Source organism: Bombus pyrosoma, linkage group LG13 (assembly GCF_014825855.1).
Source record: "Bombus pyrosoma isolate SC7728 linkage group LG13, ASM1482585v1, whole genome shotgun sequence".
Classification (NCBI taxonomy): domain Eukaryota; kingdom Metazoa; phylum Arthropoda; class Insecta; order Hymenoptera; family Apidae; genus Bombus; species Bombus pyrosoma.
Genome location: NC_057782.1, coordinates 4,664,240 through 4,684,787, shown reverse-complemented (window position 1 = coordinate 4,684,787; position 20,548 = coordinate 4,664,240). Strand labels below are relative to the sequence as shown.

The window sequence follows — 20,548 nt, the reverse complement described above, 5'->3', positions numbered from 1 at the left end:
AATGAAATGTATTACGTGCAGAATTAAAGTCGTGAAGGAGTTAGCAAACGTTGCGGCGAAAGAGAATTTCGAAATGTGGCTAGCCACGTGTCGATCGTACGTCGGCGCCGTGACAGGCGTGCTCGTTACGAATTATTCCGCAACATCGGGCACCGCCTTTTCTCTTCCTCCGACTCTTCTTCTGATCCGCGTGAAACCGCGATCCTCGCCAACCACGATGATGATTCATGGACGAAAATCACGCCATTAATCCCTCGTTGCCTGTCGAGCGCGTTTCGTCCGCGTTTCCATCGCGCCTCGTTGCTCCGATGCAAAAGAGAGAAAGCAACCGCGCTTTTCAGATCTCTTACTCTATGTATCTACTTATAGGAACTTCTTGCTCGTGCTAATTTGAACGCTCTTCACCGATACGATCTCCGCCCTTTCCACTTCTTTCTTCTCCTCGAGTTGCAAACCCGCATCGTACACCTGGAAGTATCGGCCTTCGTATCGATCGTTTCGCACGATCCATGGATCTATCGGATCCCACAGTTAAAAAATACCACGTATCAATTTCGTTTTAATTCTCCGCATCTGACTGCAATCTCAAGGTCATCGTATTTTCCACCCTCGGTTCAACTATCACGATCCTCTATGTATTCTTGACAAGCAGTTTCTCGCCGGGAAATTTCTGTACAATCACCGGTAAATCCTTCCCCTTTCGTTTCTTGTAGCCCAAACGGGCTTACGAAGGGACGACACTCGAGTAGTCAGTGAAAAACTGTCGTAAGAAAGCTTCTGGGTGCTGTGGACGAGCGAGGATCACGCGACCTGGGTCAACCGGCACGAACGTCTGCGCCGCACGGGAGCCGCCCCGGCGCTGCGGCCGCACAGAGGGATGAAACCCTGCATCTCGGCTACGGAGAACGTTTAAGGGGGCTTGAAGAGGGTCGCGGGGCGAGAGAACGCTACACGTAACCATGGAGATGGCAAGCAGCGTCCCGAGTTTGCACGCAGGCCTGGTCCTGCGCCGCGGGTTCTACAGGATTGCACGAGTTGTGCGCGGCACAAGGGAAAAAGGGACGAGGAGAGTTCGGTTATAGGTCGAGTGCCACTCCCTGTAAATATAATTACCCCGCGAAATTGTCGCACGCCCGTGTAACACGATGCCACCTTTGCGAACTTACGGCTTGCCGTCTCTCCTCGTGTTCGCAGTGTTGCTTCTTACATTGTGGATTCTTTATCTGGTGCTTTTCTAAGGAGGAAATGGGGTTAGTGGTTTAACGCGTTTTCCGCGGGATTATTTAAAAAAATAGCGTTTAACAGGCTTTTTGAAGGGTTTGGATTACACTGTGTATTTTCGTTTCCGAAGAGATAAGTGAGTTAGTAGATTGAACGGAGTTTGTTTCTGAGACGATAATTTGAAAAAAATATAGTTTAACAACTTTGTCACATGTATTTACGTTTCGTCTCTCCAGTTTTTCTTTTTTTTTTTTTTTGCTTTCTATGGGATAATTCAGTTAGTGGAATATTAAATGGAGAGAAAGTTCGTTTTTTGCGCGGGAAATAAAAAATATAAGGAAATTGAATTTAAAATATTTCGAGATGTTTGGGTCTATATTTCTGTCTCCTGCTTTTAAGGAATAAATAAGTTAGAGGTAGATTAAATACGAGGAAAGTTTATTTCAAAGAAATTCAATTTAATAATTTCTTGAAAACCAAGGGGAGATTTATATTTCGCGTGGTAATTTCAAGAAATTCGGATATTTTCCAATGGAAATGTTTTAAAATAATTCAACTAGACGTTTTAAGTGTCTTAAAATTTAATTGCCACCATTCCAAGTAAGTAATAATGTTGTAAAATTTCAATATTGTTCCGAAACAGAAATTTCTATTAAAACTTGATGTTGTTCGATTTTCAGCTGGTCTGATTCATTTTAAACTTCCACAAAATTAATAATACGTGGAATGCATCTTATACCGTTACTTTTGTCGCGGTAGATCGATATGTGTTTTAGATCTGGCAGATTCGATTAAAATTTTATCGCGTTCCACGTTATAGCGAAACCATAAAATATTGAATGACTTCTGAAGAAACGTCTTCCAATATTTTATGCGGCAACAAAAATGCCGATAAATAGAGACTAAATTCAGCGACAGGAGTAATATTTCTCGGTTCGACACTGACTAAATGGCATTTTAGGTATTCTCAATAACACTCTGCGTAGAACAATGGCGCAATTTTTCTTGACCGCTCGAAGACATTTAGCACGAATTGAAATTAAATTGGTCACTGGCTGTTTCTGCTCGAGCACGGCGGACATGAAGAATATTTTACGAAGCGATAAATCACTTTAACTAGTCCATAGGCTTTCGCGGGTAGAACACGTTTTACCAGGACTAGATAGCTGGGATAAATAGACGGGTGTCCTTGTCCAGCGAGTGGCGCGAATAAAGATGCGAAACGTAGTAATTCAGATTCACGGTATCGATAATTTAAGTGGTAGCCACGAAAATACCAACTCGAGGGTTAAATAACCATGTGATTCTATAAACTTGCCTGGCAATGTTTTCGTGCTTCGTGCTAAGCCTTTGGAGCCGAGAAACCGATAAATCAGCCGGCAAATTTTACATCTAAATTCCCAGAAGCGGATATACATTATGCAGAAGAAAAACCTTGAATATTGTAATCTGTTGTGTACCGTAAAAAAACATTCAGCTACGGACTACAATTTAAATGAAAAGTATTTAAAGACAGATTAAAGATAAAATTCTTTGGAAGGAACGCAGTCCGATTCCAAGGAAATAAATTAAGGACAGAGTATATTTTTGATTGCTTTACAAAGTTGAAACTTGTTTCTTAATGGAAATGACAGGCGAGAAAAGGACACATGGAAGAGAAGAAATTAAGTAAGATCCGTATTCGTGTGAGCAAAAGTATCGTGCGTTTTTACACGTAACAGTTGGCGAACCTCTATACAGCAACGATATTTTAATACGAAGAATAGGCAATACAGCGGACGTCGTCGCCAGTCAGATTGCTTAGCTGGCGGCTCGGGTTTCGAGAATTGGAAACGCTTTTGGTCCCTGTCGCCAGCTTGAAAGCAGATGAAACTTTAAAAAATGCAAATCCTCGCCAGGAAATTCGCATATTAAATTCGAGAGTCTCGAGTGTGTTTCTTTCGTGACGACGTCCAACCTTGTTCGATGCTAATCAGCCACGTCAACAAATGTAATTTAAATTTAGTCACGCGTGACAAAGACATGTCATTCAAACGCAATAGACATAGAATTTTTCAAAATGTCAATCGTTCAAAAGTATCAAGACACTTACTTATTTTTAACAAGATCCATTTTAATTACAAAATTACACATAAATCAAACTGTAATTTCATCCATCAAAATTTCATTCACACCTATCTATTAACAGAATATCATAACGAGATTAAACTCACTTCTGAAACCATTTCGCTACTTGGCAAATTTCTCATCTTTAGATTTTTTATTTCTGTATTATAAGTTAGGTTAAAAAGATCCTTCTAGACTGACAGAAAATCTTTCAACGCTAATGCAAGCACTGGCATTTCAATAATAAATGTAATTGATTGTATGCACGTGTGATTAGAAAAAGTTATTTATGGAAAACGGTTGTTTGTCATTGACATTTTCTATTGAATATATGGAGAGTTTTGACCAGAAATATCGAAGATACGATTAGAAGAATGTGTTATAAGTAAACGTGATACTGTCTGTATCTCGTGCAACGTAACGAACGAAATAATCAACGAGAAGGCAAGCTGCTTCGGCGGAAAGACACCCGATTGGCTAATACCGGCTTAATTGACTTATGCCCCGCAACAAACCGCGCATTACGATTGAGAATCACGTCGAACAGTCAACGAGAGCACAGCTGCGGAGGAATCAGCTCTCACTTCGACATAGTCGTGACCGGTACCATGATGAAAGAGTCAAAATAACATTGACGATCGGCGAAGTCACGTCGCGTTGCATTAATGGATAAATTATTGCGAAATTGTATGATGAAAATTGTTGGCGATAGGCTTCCGAGATATTTGAAGATTATCGAACCGTGTGAAATTCTCGTGCGCCATCTCTTGATATTTAATTCGAAACTGTCTAGTTTGTATCCGTTTGCAAGCAAAGTAAAATTCCTGCTCGTGTCGTCTACTTTGAAAAGATTCTTGCGAGTCATAATTACCTAATATCCCAGCCTTTGAAAGTTGGAGGTGCCAGGTATTTCTACTTTCCTTTTCCTTTTCTACACAGCGAAGTTTTAGTTTAATAAAAATTGGACTGAACAAGAATTTAAAAATTACGATATTTGGAAGTCTGAAAATCTGAATATCCGAGAATTTGAAAATTCGGAAATCGGAATATTTAAAACATTTGGAAATTTGCAAATATGAATATTGAAAAATTGGAAAATTTAAAAGTAATCCATCAGTGATAGACACATGCTTTATTAAAGATAAGGTATTCGAAACTCGCAACGAATGCATAAAGGAAACAATAGGTACAACATTGGCCGCATCCTTGACTCGAGACAGGAAGCCTTCTGCCATGAGTACGACACTCATACATACATGTTCTCGTCCACCTAATGACCGATACTTACGCAACTGTTGCTTTTTACGCGAACGAGTAAACACTTTTTCTTTCTAAGACCGCTCGCGACGAGTTCTCCTATGACCTCACAGGAAGTGACAACCTTCTCGTTCATCGTTATAAATATCCATTCGCGTACATCGCGATTTATACATGCAAACATCCGAAGAAGAAAGCGAATTCTTTACCTCTTCTTCTTTTTTTCTTCGTTCTTTTTCCCTTTCTTTGTCGCGCGGCCTCCGCGAGTTTACGTAAACCTATGATCATCGTAAGCGCAATATAATACCCGATAGAGATCGTAGAGAACTCGGAGGAAGCACGCATTTTATCTGAAGAAGCGTCGCTTTATCTTTGACCCATGACCCCTCGCGTGAACCAGCCGGTTCTACCCTCTTCTCGATCTCCACATTGGACACGATCATCGTCTTAGAAATTTATGAACGCGTGACAAATTACTTTATTCGTCCGTACTTCGAGAGTCGTTTGAAAAAACGAAAAAAACGTTGCTAGTTTGATCTTTACACCAGGATTCGTAAATACCAAGCAACTACAGTGGCACGCCAAAGTATTTTGACATTGATCATAGAAAACTTTGATGTATATACCGTATATATGTGATATAAAACATTTTGAAATATCTTTAACAATGAAATACGGCTGTCAATGTTATATTGGTAGTATTAGAAATCAATCTGAAAATGTATATTATTGTAGATAGAAATTGTTTACAGGAGTGACCATCTTATAATAGAATAAATGTGTCAAGAATTTCGGTTCACTTCTCTAAATTGCTTAGAAACTCGATTCGTTGATTGCTCTGTACGATACGTTACTCGTTTTATTAAACCGTCTGACACATCATCGTTGAACTAACGCTATCCTAGACATTCCTCTCAATTACCAACTAGCCTTACTTTCCATTTTGTTAATTTTTGTTAATGCAGAAATAAACATAAATTGTACTTGTCAACGAGAGCAGAACGATATCGGAGTAAAACTTTGGACGAGAACTTGGAGAAACCAGAGCTGCTGAAAATGGAGACCAATCCGTAGTTTTTGAATAAATGATTTCCAAGATTTCAGATTAGATTACTCATGAAAACTGGTCAGGAGCAACGAGAAATGTTCATAAGTAACCAACTCGATGCCCGTGACCGAATCATTCGCGATGCCAGTTCCGACTCCACTCTTGGACTCTGGCCAAATATCGAAATTTTCTTCCTCGTAACGTACGACCTGCTGTATCTTGTACGATCACGAAGAGAAAACGTAAAATAAGGAGAAGTTTCTTTATTAACCTCAGTGGAAATTCTTTTCGGATGATTGTTACTTCGCATGGACTTCGATCAGACCATCCAGTGTTTGAATTTATTTCACGTTCGCAACTTACGATGCAGAGACTAATCGAATCACTTGCACGTGCTTTTGTTTCAAATAATTTTTATCTTCGATTGAAAATAGTAAAAAATTAATAAAAAGTTTCTACGATTACCATTGCAATTACTATTATCAAAGTTCAAGGTCCGCATGAAGCGATGAATCTTTTTAAATGCTATTTATATGACAGACTGACGTCAACGAGCAAAAATACTTCTAGCTCTCTCAAATGGATTAACTTTTCAAAGTACAACGATAAATCAAACAGTTTGTCGACGATGGTAATGACGTTGTTTCGACGATGACTTATTAAATTCGAGGCAGCAATTGTGTCAACAATGGTCGCTATATCGGTTTGCTCTGAAAGTTCGCGACGTGGTTGCCAGTCGAGCATGGAAATATACTGCAAGGAGCGATTAAAAATGCGGGATTAGATTGTATGAATTAGTATGGCATCTGGTGTTCACACACATGTTCGCGGTATACGCGGAATCATAGAAATTGCTTACTGCTGCTTGTCACAATCTGCTGAAATGACATGGCTCGCCTACTTCGTGCTACAACTGGAAGAACACCTAATAAACTTTGAGTATTCGAGCTTCTCTTTCTCTCTTTCCTTCTTCTTTTATAATTATCATCGTTCGTTCGCCATCTGTTACGAGTAGCGATAAACAAATATTTCAATGTTGAGTTATAATATATGTAATGGTTTGTAGTATTTGTAGTATATAGTTAGCGTAGAATATAGATACAATTATACGTAAAATATCGAATTAAAATTTTTCTAATATTTCTATAATTGAAACTAATGCTGATCCTCGCTGCTGAATCTCATAAATCCATATCGATATGAATATGCGTTTAAGCGATGGCAAGCAAAACATTTTAGTCGTCGTGGACAAGTAACTACGGAATATTTTGTATCGAAATACGCGTTACGCTTCTATTTCACGACTAACAAATGATAAACTGTTTGCAGGCAGGGAACGCTGATCGACAGGGCGAAGAAAAATCGACGCCGACGAAGCATTCCCTCCTTCTTGAATAACACCGTTATCAACTTCCTGATATATAAAGCTCGTGTGAGTTGGCAGTTTCAATGAAAAGCTCCTCGTGCATCGTAACGTCTCGTATCTTGTCCATGGGCAAAGAGAAGCTCTCGCGAGCCGACGTAAACGAGGCACCTTGATAAATTTCTTTCTTTGAAAAACGACCTATTCGACTTGCGATCGGAGAGGAACCGATGGATCGAACGTTCTCGACGTTATTGAATCAAGTTTCGAAAGCAAATAGGTGCAATAAAATTGCGTGTATCGCGTGCATGCATTGGGAACCAGATACGTCGCGTCAAGTCGATGAACTTGAGGACTCAACGAACTGGTACCTCGCGAACAAGACCATACACGTGCTAAACTGGTTTCACCGCCGGTGCTCCTCGATTCCGTCTGTTGTACCGTAGTAATCGACCACGACATTAGGCGCATACACGATTCGCCGAACAAACGGAGGCAAATCGCGGCCGACCTGCCTCCGTTTTCCTTTTCGTTCACCGCGGACCATCAATTAGCAGCCAGGCGACAACTTGTCGTTCGTAACCGTAAATAAACGCCTCCACGATCCTCAGCAACCGCTCGTCTGCCTCTCCTACACGGTTTCGCTACGTCCACTGTACGTATGTATATTAAAAATTTACATCTATAGGCTCATCTGTGTATCTATACAGTGGACAGTCGACTTTCGAGTGTCACTGATGAGACACGTTGACCAAATGTTTGTACCAGTACGTTTCAGAGTGAATACAAATAAAGAGGGCACATGCTCCTTACGTTTTACCGACGGAGACAGAGCAGATTCTTTCATTCATCTTCGTTTTATCTTTCATTCACGACAAGACAATCTTTACACAAATAATATCAAAGTGGACGTAACGATCGGTTCGTGACTTCTTATACGCTGATTAAAGAGAATACACGTTACTGGTATCTGTAAATTTCTTCTTTTAGCTATTGTTTCAAAGATAAATTTCAATAACATGATAGTCTATCAAGCGTAAAGGATCGTGTCTACTTGTGTTCGCCTGGTTGATGCAATAAAATTTTTCACAATAACGATTTCTTATTGTTTGTTTTAAACAATGTACGGTTTATATACATATATGATTTTCCTTTCTCGATACTGCTTATTTTATTTAGAAACCGATATATATTATTGTGATGCATTGCGACGGTATGCAAGCAAATACCGTTTATCTAATCAATTATACCGTTGATAAAATCATCGTACTCGTATTATCTCGTCGATCTACCCCAACCAGGCGGGTGTGAACCGATCGTTTCCACCGCATTCCGTCCTTCGAGCGCTCGCACGCCCTGCTCTCGGATTACAAGCGCTCACATGATACATGTGTACTTCCGCGAAAGAGTCACTCGATGCCGGTACTTCTTCGCCTTCGTCTACGTTTTGCAAAAGCAGGCGACAACGACGCTTCCTGATTCTCGCGTTTCCCTCGTGGCGGTTTCATGCGGACGCGTCAAGAAACGTGCGATCCATCACGACCTACGAAATCAATCATCCAGGGCATTCGAGTGAGAAAATCGACTGGAATTTTGTTTCGTCAGCCGATCTTTGCTTTCATCAATAATTCCTGACATCGACTCATGCAATGAATTTTTGTTTCGGAACAAATATATGCAAAATGTATAAATTAAATTTGCATAAATTTAATTTGCGAATGGAGATTTGATCGGAAAATTATGGCAGTACTTGCATATTATGAAACTTTCAGCGAAATCAATAGAAGAGAACAATCTGTTAGGCTGAATTCTGTTTCATAGTTTATTCACGAGGAATATCGAGCGAGAGACTGCCAGGAAGTTTTTGGATAACGATGAAGATGAGAGGTAGTCTTCAAAATTGTTTCGATATTTTCTTTGAATTTTTAATCTCATTATTATATATCGTTCTACTTTTGTTAATATTTTTAATCAAAACTCTATGAAAAGGTTATTTATACCAGTTTATTAATAATCTCATGAATTTTTCAAATTGCTAATTAAAAGACGAGTTTTCTTTTTAACTTCCCAGCGGAATATTAAATGTTGACTCCTGTAACGTAGTAAAATTTCGTTCTCGATACAACGTATTACAAGCTTTCGTGTTAGGATTGTCTGTAATAGTCGAATAATCCGTGGTAAAATAAATCCTAATCGTGTCCACTTAGTGAAACGCTGTATCAATAAATCGAAACACGAATTAATCGATCGAGGTGTGGTGCGACTGATCTCACTGTCCTTTCCACCTTATCTTTGTTCCATCCTTCTTTTTCCGTTTCGATCAACAGCTACGAATATAAATATGTATAACAGCATGCTTCGATTAAGCTTAATGTACGCTAATGCACGCTATATTCTAAATTGTAGAATGTTTAAACACAGTTCAAACCACCGGCAGTCTCTCGTAATTCAATTTAACCGAGCAGCACAAGTTATAATTTACTTTCCGTAATGCGGTTTCCGCGGCGAGTTTCGCCTCGGCCTCGGCCTCGGCCGGAGAGCACTGGTCGCTTAATTTGTTCGAGAACTTGTAACTATCTTGCGTCGACACGTTCCTGCTCCGGTTAATTGTTAGTCGACTCGTTTTGCACGTCACAGAGCTGCATCGGCCACCCTGAAAGAGCCGAATACAACTTTCCAGAGCTACAAACGGAAACTCGTGTTTCTTCGATTCAACGCGAAGGTCGGAGAAAAGTCCGAGTTCAGGGGGAAGTTTGTACCGGGATCAGAGTTGGCGATACCCTTTGGCACAAATTGCGAACGGGGCTTCGGACGAATCGCGTCCAAACACCGAGTCTTCAAAGGGAAACTTTGGAATTTATGGCACACAGGAGATAATACACGAATCGGATTAAAACTTCTAATTTCCTTTTCTTGTAAAGATATTTCGATCGTGACCGTATTTTTTTTACATATTTCTTTCTTTTTCCTTTTGTCACTCCGCGGAATCTTCGTGCCGCCCTTTAGGAAAGAGGGAAGTTTCGAAACCGGCACTCTCGGGATTCGAGGCACGGGGGAATTTAATATGCGCTCGCTTCCTCGGACACAAAGCACGTTCGACCGCTTGCAACGCGGATAGCAAAAGACGTCCCGCAACACTCGTTTATGGTATCTAATCTCTCAGTGACAGACGTTTCTCCATGGCTTTTTCCCGCGTGTGTGAAAACCCGTGTGCGGCTGAAAATTCCGCGCCAGGGTAAACGCGTTCACCGCGATAAAGCTGAACCAAGAATAGATAAATAACGTAAGGCGCCGGGAGGTCGCGATACGTATTCGATACATATTCGCGAATCGTGCGAGGAAGTTCGTTTTATGAAAATATCAGAACGATCACGGCATATTTTCAGTACATTCTTGACAAGTTTATGCCGGAGATAACGTTTGAAATATCGATGAATTGTAAAAATGATCGTTGTTAGAATGGTAATAAAACAAAGAGTACAATATGTAATACGGAACGTATCGAGTTTCGATATTTAAATATTTTGATAAATAGCTATTATTAGCTATACTTATATCGTAATTCACCATGCGTTCTCGAGGCATGACATCTCGAAGCCCTAATGCGTCAACAAGTAATCTACGGTTTCATAATGTTGATGGTTTTACGAGCGAGTCGATATAAATGTTTACGTATTCATACGTAACGCGGATAAAGTTTTGAAAGATCGTATTGAAGTTTGTATTTAAATGAGCGCTAGACAGTTTTAGGAGTCTACGTACATAAAGGCAGGCTTGACGACGTACGGTCTCTCTATATTCTATTAATATAACAATCGAAGATAAACGTAACGAATAATTAAATGCCGATGAACCGCTGGAAACGATGATTCTTTCTCGACAAAAGAGTCACGATGATATTTCCTCTTTTTTTACGATGATATTCCAGACTCGACGAGGATGTTGAGAATATTTGTAGCATCGTGTGTTTATTGAAGCAATCTCTATTTCAAGCGTGTTACACGACAGAGGAATTTCTTAGAACGACGTTACATCCGTTTCACTTGCATCATTCCATGGATAGCTCGCCGGGCGAACCGTCGTTAATTATCCATCATTCGCCCGTCATCGCTTCGATCAACTTTTCCAGCCGGTTCACCGGCGAAATTCTCATCCAGCTATGAAAAAACTCACCGTGTACGTGACGTGATAGTTCCGTTGATGCACGTCGCCGTTACACTGAACGGTAGACAGCATGTTGACAGCTGTCAACCACGAAAGAACTGACTGACGATCAATTTTCGTGCGCACTCGAAACTCACTCCGACACCAGGATCGACGATCGTAATACGGTCATCATTTTCGATCACGCTGTTCCCTCGATTGGATCATCGCTTCTTTAACATACAACCGGAAGCGCATACTTATGCCAACGATTTCGTACGACAGTCATTTTATTCCATTCCATTCAGACTGAATGATGAATTTAACTAATTCTCTTGTCTCTTTTAATGTATCGTTTTGAAGTGATAACGAGGAATGAGGGGAGTGGGGCGACGTGGGGAATGACGACACTGAACGATGAAACGGAGAAAGGACGCGGCACGTTCGATGGCAAAAGCCGACGGAACTCGAATGGAGCTCGTGTCTTTCGGATCACGCACGGAACGTATAGGTTTAGGTATACGGAATGCGCTTGCGCGGTGCCCCGGCGAAGGCGCCCCAAGACCACGCTTAGTTTCTTCTTGTTCTCCACTTCTTTCTCCCTGGTCTTTCTTCCTCAACTAGACTCGTGCTTCCTCGCCGCATTCGTAGTCAACCCGTTGATAACTGAATCGACGACCATCAATTTCTGCGCACGCTATTTCAATTTTTTATCTATTTCTGTGTCTTTCGACGACTGATTTTACCTTACACATCGTAAAATTATTCATCGTAGGACTATGATTATTATAAATCTTTGTAAAAAGTTATTTTTCAAAAGTGTAACTGTCGATCTGACGATTTTCCAAACGTAAAATAAACAGTTTTGGAATATAAATAGACCAGAATGTATAAAACGGTACCCTAAAACGAAATTTTGGATCATCCGTCGAAAGATTCCTGCTTTTCGTTTCTCCATCGTGATCCATGGTAAGATACTTTAAAAATATTCGATTCGAAGTTGGAACGATTGGTTTCTACGATCTCTTTCGGAGATTGAATATTTTGGCTATTCCAAGTTGCATTTTCCGTGGCTATCCTTCGTCCGTCTCTCGAATAGCAATCTTGAGAACTTGGATATTCGAGCTCCATTTGATTTTCGATATTCTTCAATCTTTCTTCCAATTCGCATGTGGGATACCTTGAAAATTTTCTACAGGAAATGACTATCTCGAAACGTGTTTATCGAAACTTCCAACAGAGCACAGTTTATATCCCGTTTTATAGAGGAAAACCCGTGGTGATAAATACTCATGACTTGCTCAGATTCTTTCGCAATTTATTATATTTACTCGTACAATTATAGCGGATCTGTTCCTCTGCAGAAAGTATAGACGGTAGTTTAAAGAATTTGTTTGTTTTCCAGAACCCATAAACTAATATTTTAGTATCAAAGTTGACAATTAACGTTTAAGATAGAAACCGAGAACACGAAATTATTAGCTGGATTCTAATAAAGCTTAAAAATCCTGTTTCTTCTATGTACAATTGAGGAACTTCCTGGAAAATGAACCTACGATGAACATCATAATTCATATTACATGGTAAATTTGTAATTGATACATTAGATCTACGATGAACATATATTCGGGTTACTTCTGTATTTTCTACTTAAATAATAAAATTACGAAATTTAGATTGAGCAAGATACAAAATGCATAAAATACGCAATATGCAGAAATACGTAAAACATTCAAAGCCTACTATTCGCTATAATTCTTACTAGGTCAGATAATTCTTTTTATATATTCTACTATTTTAGTTATATTTATAACGTGTTTATTATGTTTGTAAAAATCGAAACGTTTCGTCTTGTGGATGTTCGTTTTATTTCTGTAATTGCATAACCCTGTGTACTTTAATTAGCATCGGCTAAACCTACCAACGGCATCATATATGGCATCGTCGCAAAGGATAATATTTACGACGATGAAAGTACCGTGAATTATCGATACGGAACAAAAACGCAAAATATCTAGAATCACTGCTCTCGCGTCGTGTGTTGCAACGATATGCAAATACAAAAAGACAGGAAAACAAGATGATCGCGAGGAACGAGCGGTGATAAAGCAAAGCCGGGATTTTCAATGATTGCTTCTTCTTGCAGAGGTCTCGATTATCGATATGAATTCAATACCGACGATCTTCGTCACTTTTATCGTTTCGAAACCGGTTCGTCTGGCCACAGATCATTTGTCTCGATCCGCTGGATCTTTCCCTCGATCTTGGTGTCGTGTCATCGTCGACCTTGATCCTCGATCGCGTTCTGATTGCTGGCAATTGATCAACGGCGCCTTCGTTAATTCACGAAAACTGGCCCTTACATATCTTCACGCACCATCCTCTTCTTTTTTGATAGTCATACTTGATAATCAATGAAACAAACTGATGATCGATCCTTCAAGAAGAATTAATGTCGCGTATTTAATTAAATGGGTCCCCTTAATTCTGTGAGACGGTTGAACAGATGAATGTATTTCATTGTGGCAACCCAAGTGATTTAACCAAGTCTTCGTTTTTACATTGTTAATCTTCGATCATCGGCGATCAATCATAATTGCTCCCTGTGGTCGATATTGGAGAGGTTGATATCTTTTTAGTATCGTTTTCAAATATTTCCATCGTATTATAATTGCAGATAGACTATGAATGTTTGGATTAAAATATAATCACTGAAAAAATGTGGAATTTAAATGATGACTTGTTTCGTTTATTCGTTTATTTGTTATATATCATAGCGGTTACTTTTCATTTTTGATATTTATATAGTTCTTTGCTTTCGATAAATAAATAAATAATTTTAATAGTCGGCAAGGAAAAGAAAATCTAATTCTACAAATGTACAAACTTTTCGAACTTCCAAATTTATTAATATTCAAACATTTCAGATATTTCAGATATTCGGAAATTTGCAATCCGAGCAAATTTTTAAGTCCGCACTCCTGATGTACGAACTTCATACGACATTAGCATAAATAATCGTTAAAATCTATTGATTTACTGCAATACCCCGTCAGTCATTTACCAAACACTTGCAATACTGAAGTTTAATTATATATTCGTATGTAAATACAGTCGAACATTGGTCGAAGCGTTATCGAATTAACCACACTTCGTCGCAGTTACGCGATAAACGTTTCACCCCGACATGCAAGGGTTAAAATCACACGCAACAATGGAGAACAGGAACCAAATACCACGATAATAATACAGTTCGACACTTTCAACCCATTTCCTGCGGGCATTGTATGAATAGAACTCGATCGCCGGTTTGCCCGCGTCCATAATAATAATAATAATCGTTGGTTAAGTTCCCCCTCCAAAAAAAAGAAAAAAAGAAAAAGAAAAAGAAAAAAGCGCACGCACTGTGCTCGTGTTTCGCCACCCACGCTGTTTATCGTGTTGGCAAAATACGATAAACGAGAGTGCGCGGCGAGAATGAATGTATCGAACAACGTCGATTACAGAAAAGGAAAGGGAGAAAAAATATGGCAGGCAGAAAAAAAGGAGAATCGTTTTACGCTCCACCCATTTGAATTCTTTATCGACTTCACGAATCTCCGGCGTAATTAGAAGATACCGAGACGCGTGTTCGTCCAAGATAGCCGGTTTCCAGGTGAGCCTTTGCCATTGAAACGAAACCTCCAAACGACCGAATGATATTTTACGACATGTTTAAATCTTTTTTATGCATATGGATGTCACACGGGAGAAACGAAATTCGCATCGCGCCCGCCGGGATGATTGCATTCGTTCCGTGCAGTTTTGAATTGCGCGCGAAATGATAAAGGTAATGATACGGTCCTATTATGGATGATATTCGAAAGGTGGTGCTCTGTGTGTTAATATTTCATGATATTTGTAGGTTGGAAGGTTTGAAAATTTGGTTGTCGAAATATTTGCGAATTAAAAAATTTAGTACTTCGAAGATGTGAAAATGTTGATCTCCAAAGATTTGAGAAACTAAAAGTTCGATATTTCAAATATATGAACGCTCGAAGAATCAAAACTTCGAACATATACGAACTTGGCGATCCAAAAATTTTCTGATCCAAATTGAAAAACGTTAATTTGAAGATTATGAAATTCTAAAGCTTGAAAACTTAGATCTTGAGAGTCCGAAAATTCCGTCGCTAAAAAATACCGTGTTCATCCTCCCTCGGTAAAAACAAACCTTTAATGGCTATCAGAGAATTACTGAGACATCGATGCACCCTAAGTAACGCGTTATGACCAATATGTTTTGAAAACGCCCGAGCCAAGTTTTAAAAGACAGCCACACTGAATAACCGAGCAATCTTAAGTCACTGTTCGAGACCAATTAGACCATCCATATGCAAAACGATCCTCAAAGTAATATGCTTTGTCGCTCGTTTATATTTCGAGGAGATTCGCGAATAGCGGATAGGGTGGCGCTGGAACATTTTTCACGCTACCAGCGCGAAATTCAGCGGAGGAACGAAACATTAATCGTTGGCCAGATCGGTGTGCGCCTGTGGCGAGAGGACCGGAGACGTCTCGCATCGGTTCATAAATTTCGATGCACTTAGAGAACGCTCGCAGCCATACTTTTGGTACATCGAATCGTTTCAAACTTGGTGGAAAGGGTTTGAACTGGAGTGGACCCAGACGATGGGAGAGACGATTCGGCACACGATGACAAATCGTTCACAGGAAAGAATTCCATTGATCCAAGTGCGAGCGACGACGCACGAATAAAACTTCCGATCGTCGTGAATCTCTGGCTACGAAAGTCCGACGTGTATATGTCGCGCGATACATATTCCAAGAAGTTTTCACCGATGCTTGAGGAAGCGAGTGAGAACGTTTGGATCTCAAGTGTTCCGTAAACTGAAACTAGATTCCAGGAACATGCGTACTGAAATGTTACGTTCAAAAGTAATAGACGCGAAATCTTTGAAAACAAAAGAAGAGCGACATTGTAGTCGTCTTAATCCTAGTTTGGACAATCTTTCCAACTATCGTTTTTCCTTTCGTTCCTTTGCAACGAAAATATAACGAGACTTTTTGAATATCTTTATCCAATATCGAAGTTTACACAAAAGTTTTAAATATTAAAGCTTCAGGCTTATCTATATACTTCTTAAATAATAACTGGAATATTATGGTTATGAACCTTTAATTCCTATCGTCGAGTTCTTGTCATAATTCCGCTCTAAAATAATACATGACGTAAAGTTTTGCTGATCTACAATTAGGTCGAATCTTCTCATTTATAAGCTATAAATCAAGATCCAAATTTTTATTGAATCCCTTTAGAAAATTAATTATTTCTATCTTATTGGACAAGTTCAAGATTAATGGAAGATTGTTCACATCTGTCCGAGATTTTCTTCCAATTAAATGACAAAATTACAAACGATGTTTATTCCATTGATGTTCCTATAATCTTACTGTAATCCATCATACACCGTATAATCCTCTTTGGACAAGTATCACGTGACCTCATAATTTCTTTTCAAAAATAAATTATCCAGAGAAAGCAGACCCCCATCGATAAGATAATGCATTGACTGTCTTTCGAATGGAAACAAAGTAAACTTCAAGGATTAAACGCTCAGTCCGCTTTGCTAAAACGTTCGAAGAGAGAACCAAGGACGAGTGGAGAAGCCGCACAAATCTTCCAAGTTCGCTAAAGACGCCGTAATCCCTAAATCAAGACGAAGGATCACTCGCACGATGAATCCATTTATTTTTCAATTTGTTGGCCTTCGCCCAATTCTCCACTGTATACTTCGATACCGTTCCGATAAGTTTCACGTAAATTTAAAGTCGCAAGAGTTATCGCGGATCTTCGTATTCTTTACAAAATAACGGCCAGTGATCGAACGATACACGTGTCACTGTATTGGTGAATTTTTAGTGAATTTTCGTATCTCTGCTTGACCTGCTAGAATTCTGCCAATATTTTGAAATTTCACTGACGTTGTGATAAGAGAAAGCCATTATGATCACGCGGATAAAACTCAAAACCAATCTGCAAATGTATATAGAAGTTACAACGTATGCATAAATCTCATGTATCTAATTTTTAAAATATCGATCTTCGCGCTTTAAAACTAACACCTTTTTATTTTACTCGTGCAAAAATCATACGTTATAAGAAAGAGTTACAAATTCGGTGTGTCCCAAAACGAAGTTAAGCCCTTTTGTGTATAATCAGCTTTGGCTCATGAATAATACGAAGGCGAATATATTAGATTAAATGAAATTCCGATCGAATAGTTGGAGGCAGCTTGTTTGCTGAAGCATAGTAACGGAGAGCGAGCACGTCTAAATTTAACCGGAAGTTAGAGGTAGCCGATAGTATGAGGGAACGCCTTGAACGAGATTACGGTTGGTGGCTGGCGTCGAAGTGGCCGCTTCCCTTTTTCCTTCTGTCGCCAAAGATCGAACCCAGCTACCCCTTTCGAACCGTAAATAAATCCATCCAGTTTACGCGTGCCAGGGCAGATGTTGCTCCGCTCGTGTCTTGGTGACGAAATGAAAACAGTCCAAGCTTGGGAAACGTCTTTTCAAAGCATGGACAGTTCGAGAACAGGCTCGATTATGCACTTTCGAAAGCGCGTTATGTTTTCTTTAAGTGGATACTGCAGGCAGAGTTTATTCGTTTGTGTGTTGTTTTGAGTATAAGATTGTTTGAAAGATTTAGATGCTTATTCTGCGTTTGGTTTTGTTGGGAATTCGTGGTATTCTAAACCTGTTAGCCAAGAAAGACGAGGTAACTTGTCATTCGAGTTGCTAATCTCTTGGATATAATCTCTTTATTTGGTGATTTCCCGTCTTTTTACGTTTCCTGTCGTTTCCTCTTCGAAATAAATTACAGTAGGACTCGATTTATTGCAACAAAGTTTCAAGTTTAACGCTTGATTAACTTAACTTCTTTCAATCGAATCTACTTTTCTGAACGTGAGTTTCTATTAGATAAATAAAAATAGTGGATATTAAGAATAATTGGCGAACTTCTATTATATTAAGCTCAATTTATAAGCTGTTTGTCCCTGATTTACCTTAAATACAATTGTAAACTATCTGTCCTTCGATATATCCAGGAATAGAAGAATTAAAATCAACCTAATGGAAATTGATTTGTCTTTGTTCATTTTTAACTCCGCAATTATAGAAGTTTTTCCTTAAGGAATGATTCAATTAACAACTCGTATACTAGACACCCACTAAAGGCAGATTTCTAACAGAAATTGCTCGGTGTACCTATCAAACAAATGTTTATCGAACAACACCCTATTCGCAAACACTCGTCGATTTATAGAAAAGTGCAGTATACGACCATTTATTTTTATCGAACGTGTACGAATGTAAACGAAACGCGAATTTTCTTTGATATATCGGTATTGCTACGAACGCCTGCAAATGCTCACAATCGTTCGCGGTTTTTCGCTTTCGCGTTTTCAGCGAAATAAATTTATCCATTCATACATTAATCTTAAACGTTTGAAAGAAGAAAAAAAAAAATAAAATAGAGGTGTATAAAATAATTGTATAGGTTAATCGGCCTATTGTTTCATTGTTACGAACAATGTATGTCATGAAAAAATTTATGGCGACTGTTACGTGAACGCGAGCAGAATTTTGTTGTTCGCCCGTGTTTGCAGAACATTCGCCTAACAAAGCAAGCGATGCAATTAAGTTAAATAAGATTAATGCTCGGCGTGATGCTACAACTTCAATGGCGAGGCATGTTTCCGCCGGTCTGCTGCAAATTCGTACGATCGCCCGTACACGAGACAACGCGAGATTAATTGCATCGAAAATGCAAAAAGGGTTGCGCGTAAAAGGAAACAAGGCAGTTTTGTTCTGGATGCCCTTTACTCGATATAGGGCTTATCCTATTTGCCTGCATCAATTTTGGAAATTCTATCGCTGTATCGGCGAATCCGCCACGTTCCATGTTACCCTAACGGTAGAGACGAAGGTGTTGAAACTTAACTTTGAGACTTGCTATTTGAGCAAAAATCTGTCGAGATAAAAGATGATTGTACCTAATTGTAATAATAACAGTAATCCAGTAAAGAGATGTAACAAATATTTTTAATAATAAAATTTAACCACTCAATATTTTCATTTTTATAAATTTAAGCTGTGGTACCTTGTATCGAATCGTACACTACTGGCCAGTAATTTGAAATCATTGCGTGTTATATAAAATTCAAGAATTTCAAAGAAAATCAACTTCAAGTTTTTAATAAAACATTTTTGTAAAATATTCATCGACTAAAGTAAGTTGCTATTGATATACCTACGTAGCAACAATTTAAAATAATAATAAAATTAGATCGCTGGTGTATATCTTATAAAAGATATATCGTATTCATTGCTATTCATTTCTTCCTATAAAACAATTTCAATTTTTACAAAATATTTGATCGTGTATCGTTTTTGTTGCTTTAAGTTTGACTCAACTGTCGTTCAAAATTGTCATCTAATAACTCATCAAACGAGCGTGACGTCCCACGATAATGTACTCTGTAAAAAAAACTCTAAGGCTAGTAAAAAAGTAACATGCCTGTACCCAGCTGCTAAACAGCGCGCTGCATCGTGTTCCGTCAACGCTTTAACGACCTCAACCCTATTTTCTAACCCTCGGCAAGCACTAAACGATCAGGACGTGGAACACGCGCGGCGGTCCCCCTGCGTTCAATGAACCGATGACGACTGGCAGCTGCAGGATTCTCAAGGACCTCCGCCGCTTCTTTTTTTCAGCAACCCGAGCCCTCTTGACCTCGTGCCTCCCGTTTTCTTCTTCGCCGACATTACCATAAGCGGTAACCGATTTCCAAGCAGCCGAAAGAGACGACCTCCCAACGAAACTCGCGACACATACTCGTGAACTTTATTTACTGTCTTCCTCCTTTGACTTCGAAGAATCATCAAGGTTTAAACCTTGCTCAGCAAAAGTTTAGCATTTAGGATAACGGCCACCAGGTAGTGGGATACCATTGATGATAGGAGGCTTGTCAATAGAGATAGCGAGATAACGGAAATCGTAAATTTAAACAACTCATTTACAAAGGGGAATATTTAAGAAACAGATGATAAGCACTGTAGCAATATAAATAATGCAATTTTTTGTGGCGTTTTATTGATTTCAATCGGTTAAGGGCTATCACCAGACACATTCTGCATAGTCGATATATATTTTAGAATTTTCCTTCTTACAAGTTTATGCGAGATTCTGTTGGTTTCAGCGCTATAGTTAAGGACCAGAATAGGACACATCCTGCATGGTCGATACAGGATTCGAGTTAAGTTTTACAATTTTCCTTGTTCGGAACGGTAAAGTGTCGGACACCTCGATTCCCCACCGATGGATTTCTCTGATGATAAGCTCC

The 20,548-nt window shown here is 39.2% G+C and overlaps 1 protein-coding gene across 15 annotated transcripts in view; it reads right to left on the bottom strand.

Annotated features, from left to right (window-relative positions):
• LOC122574244 (tensin-1) overlaps positions 1 to 20,548 on the bottom strand; it is a 202,399-nt gene that overhangs the window by 55,433 nt on the left and 126,418 nt on the right. Inside the window, exon 1 of one of the 15 annotated variants that reach the window (XM_043741613.1) lies at positions 11,169 to 11,598. The exons of the other annotated variants lie outside the window; for them this stretch is intronic. Within the exon in view, the coding sequence (XP_043597548.1) occupies positions 11,169 to 11,231 (63 nt within the window). The 5' untranslated portion in view covers positions 11,232 to 11,598. Of the gene's footprint in view, positions 1 to 11,168; positions 11,599 to 20,548 lie in introns of those variants that run through there. 15 annotated transcript variants of the gene reach the window in all.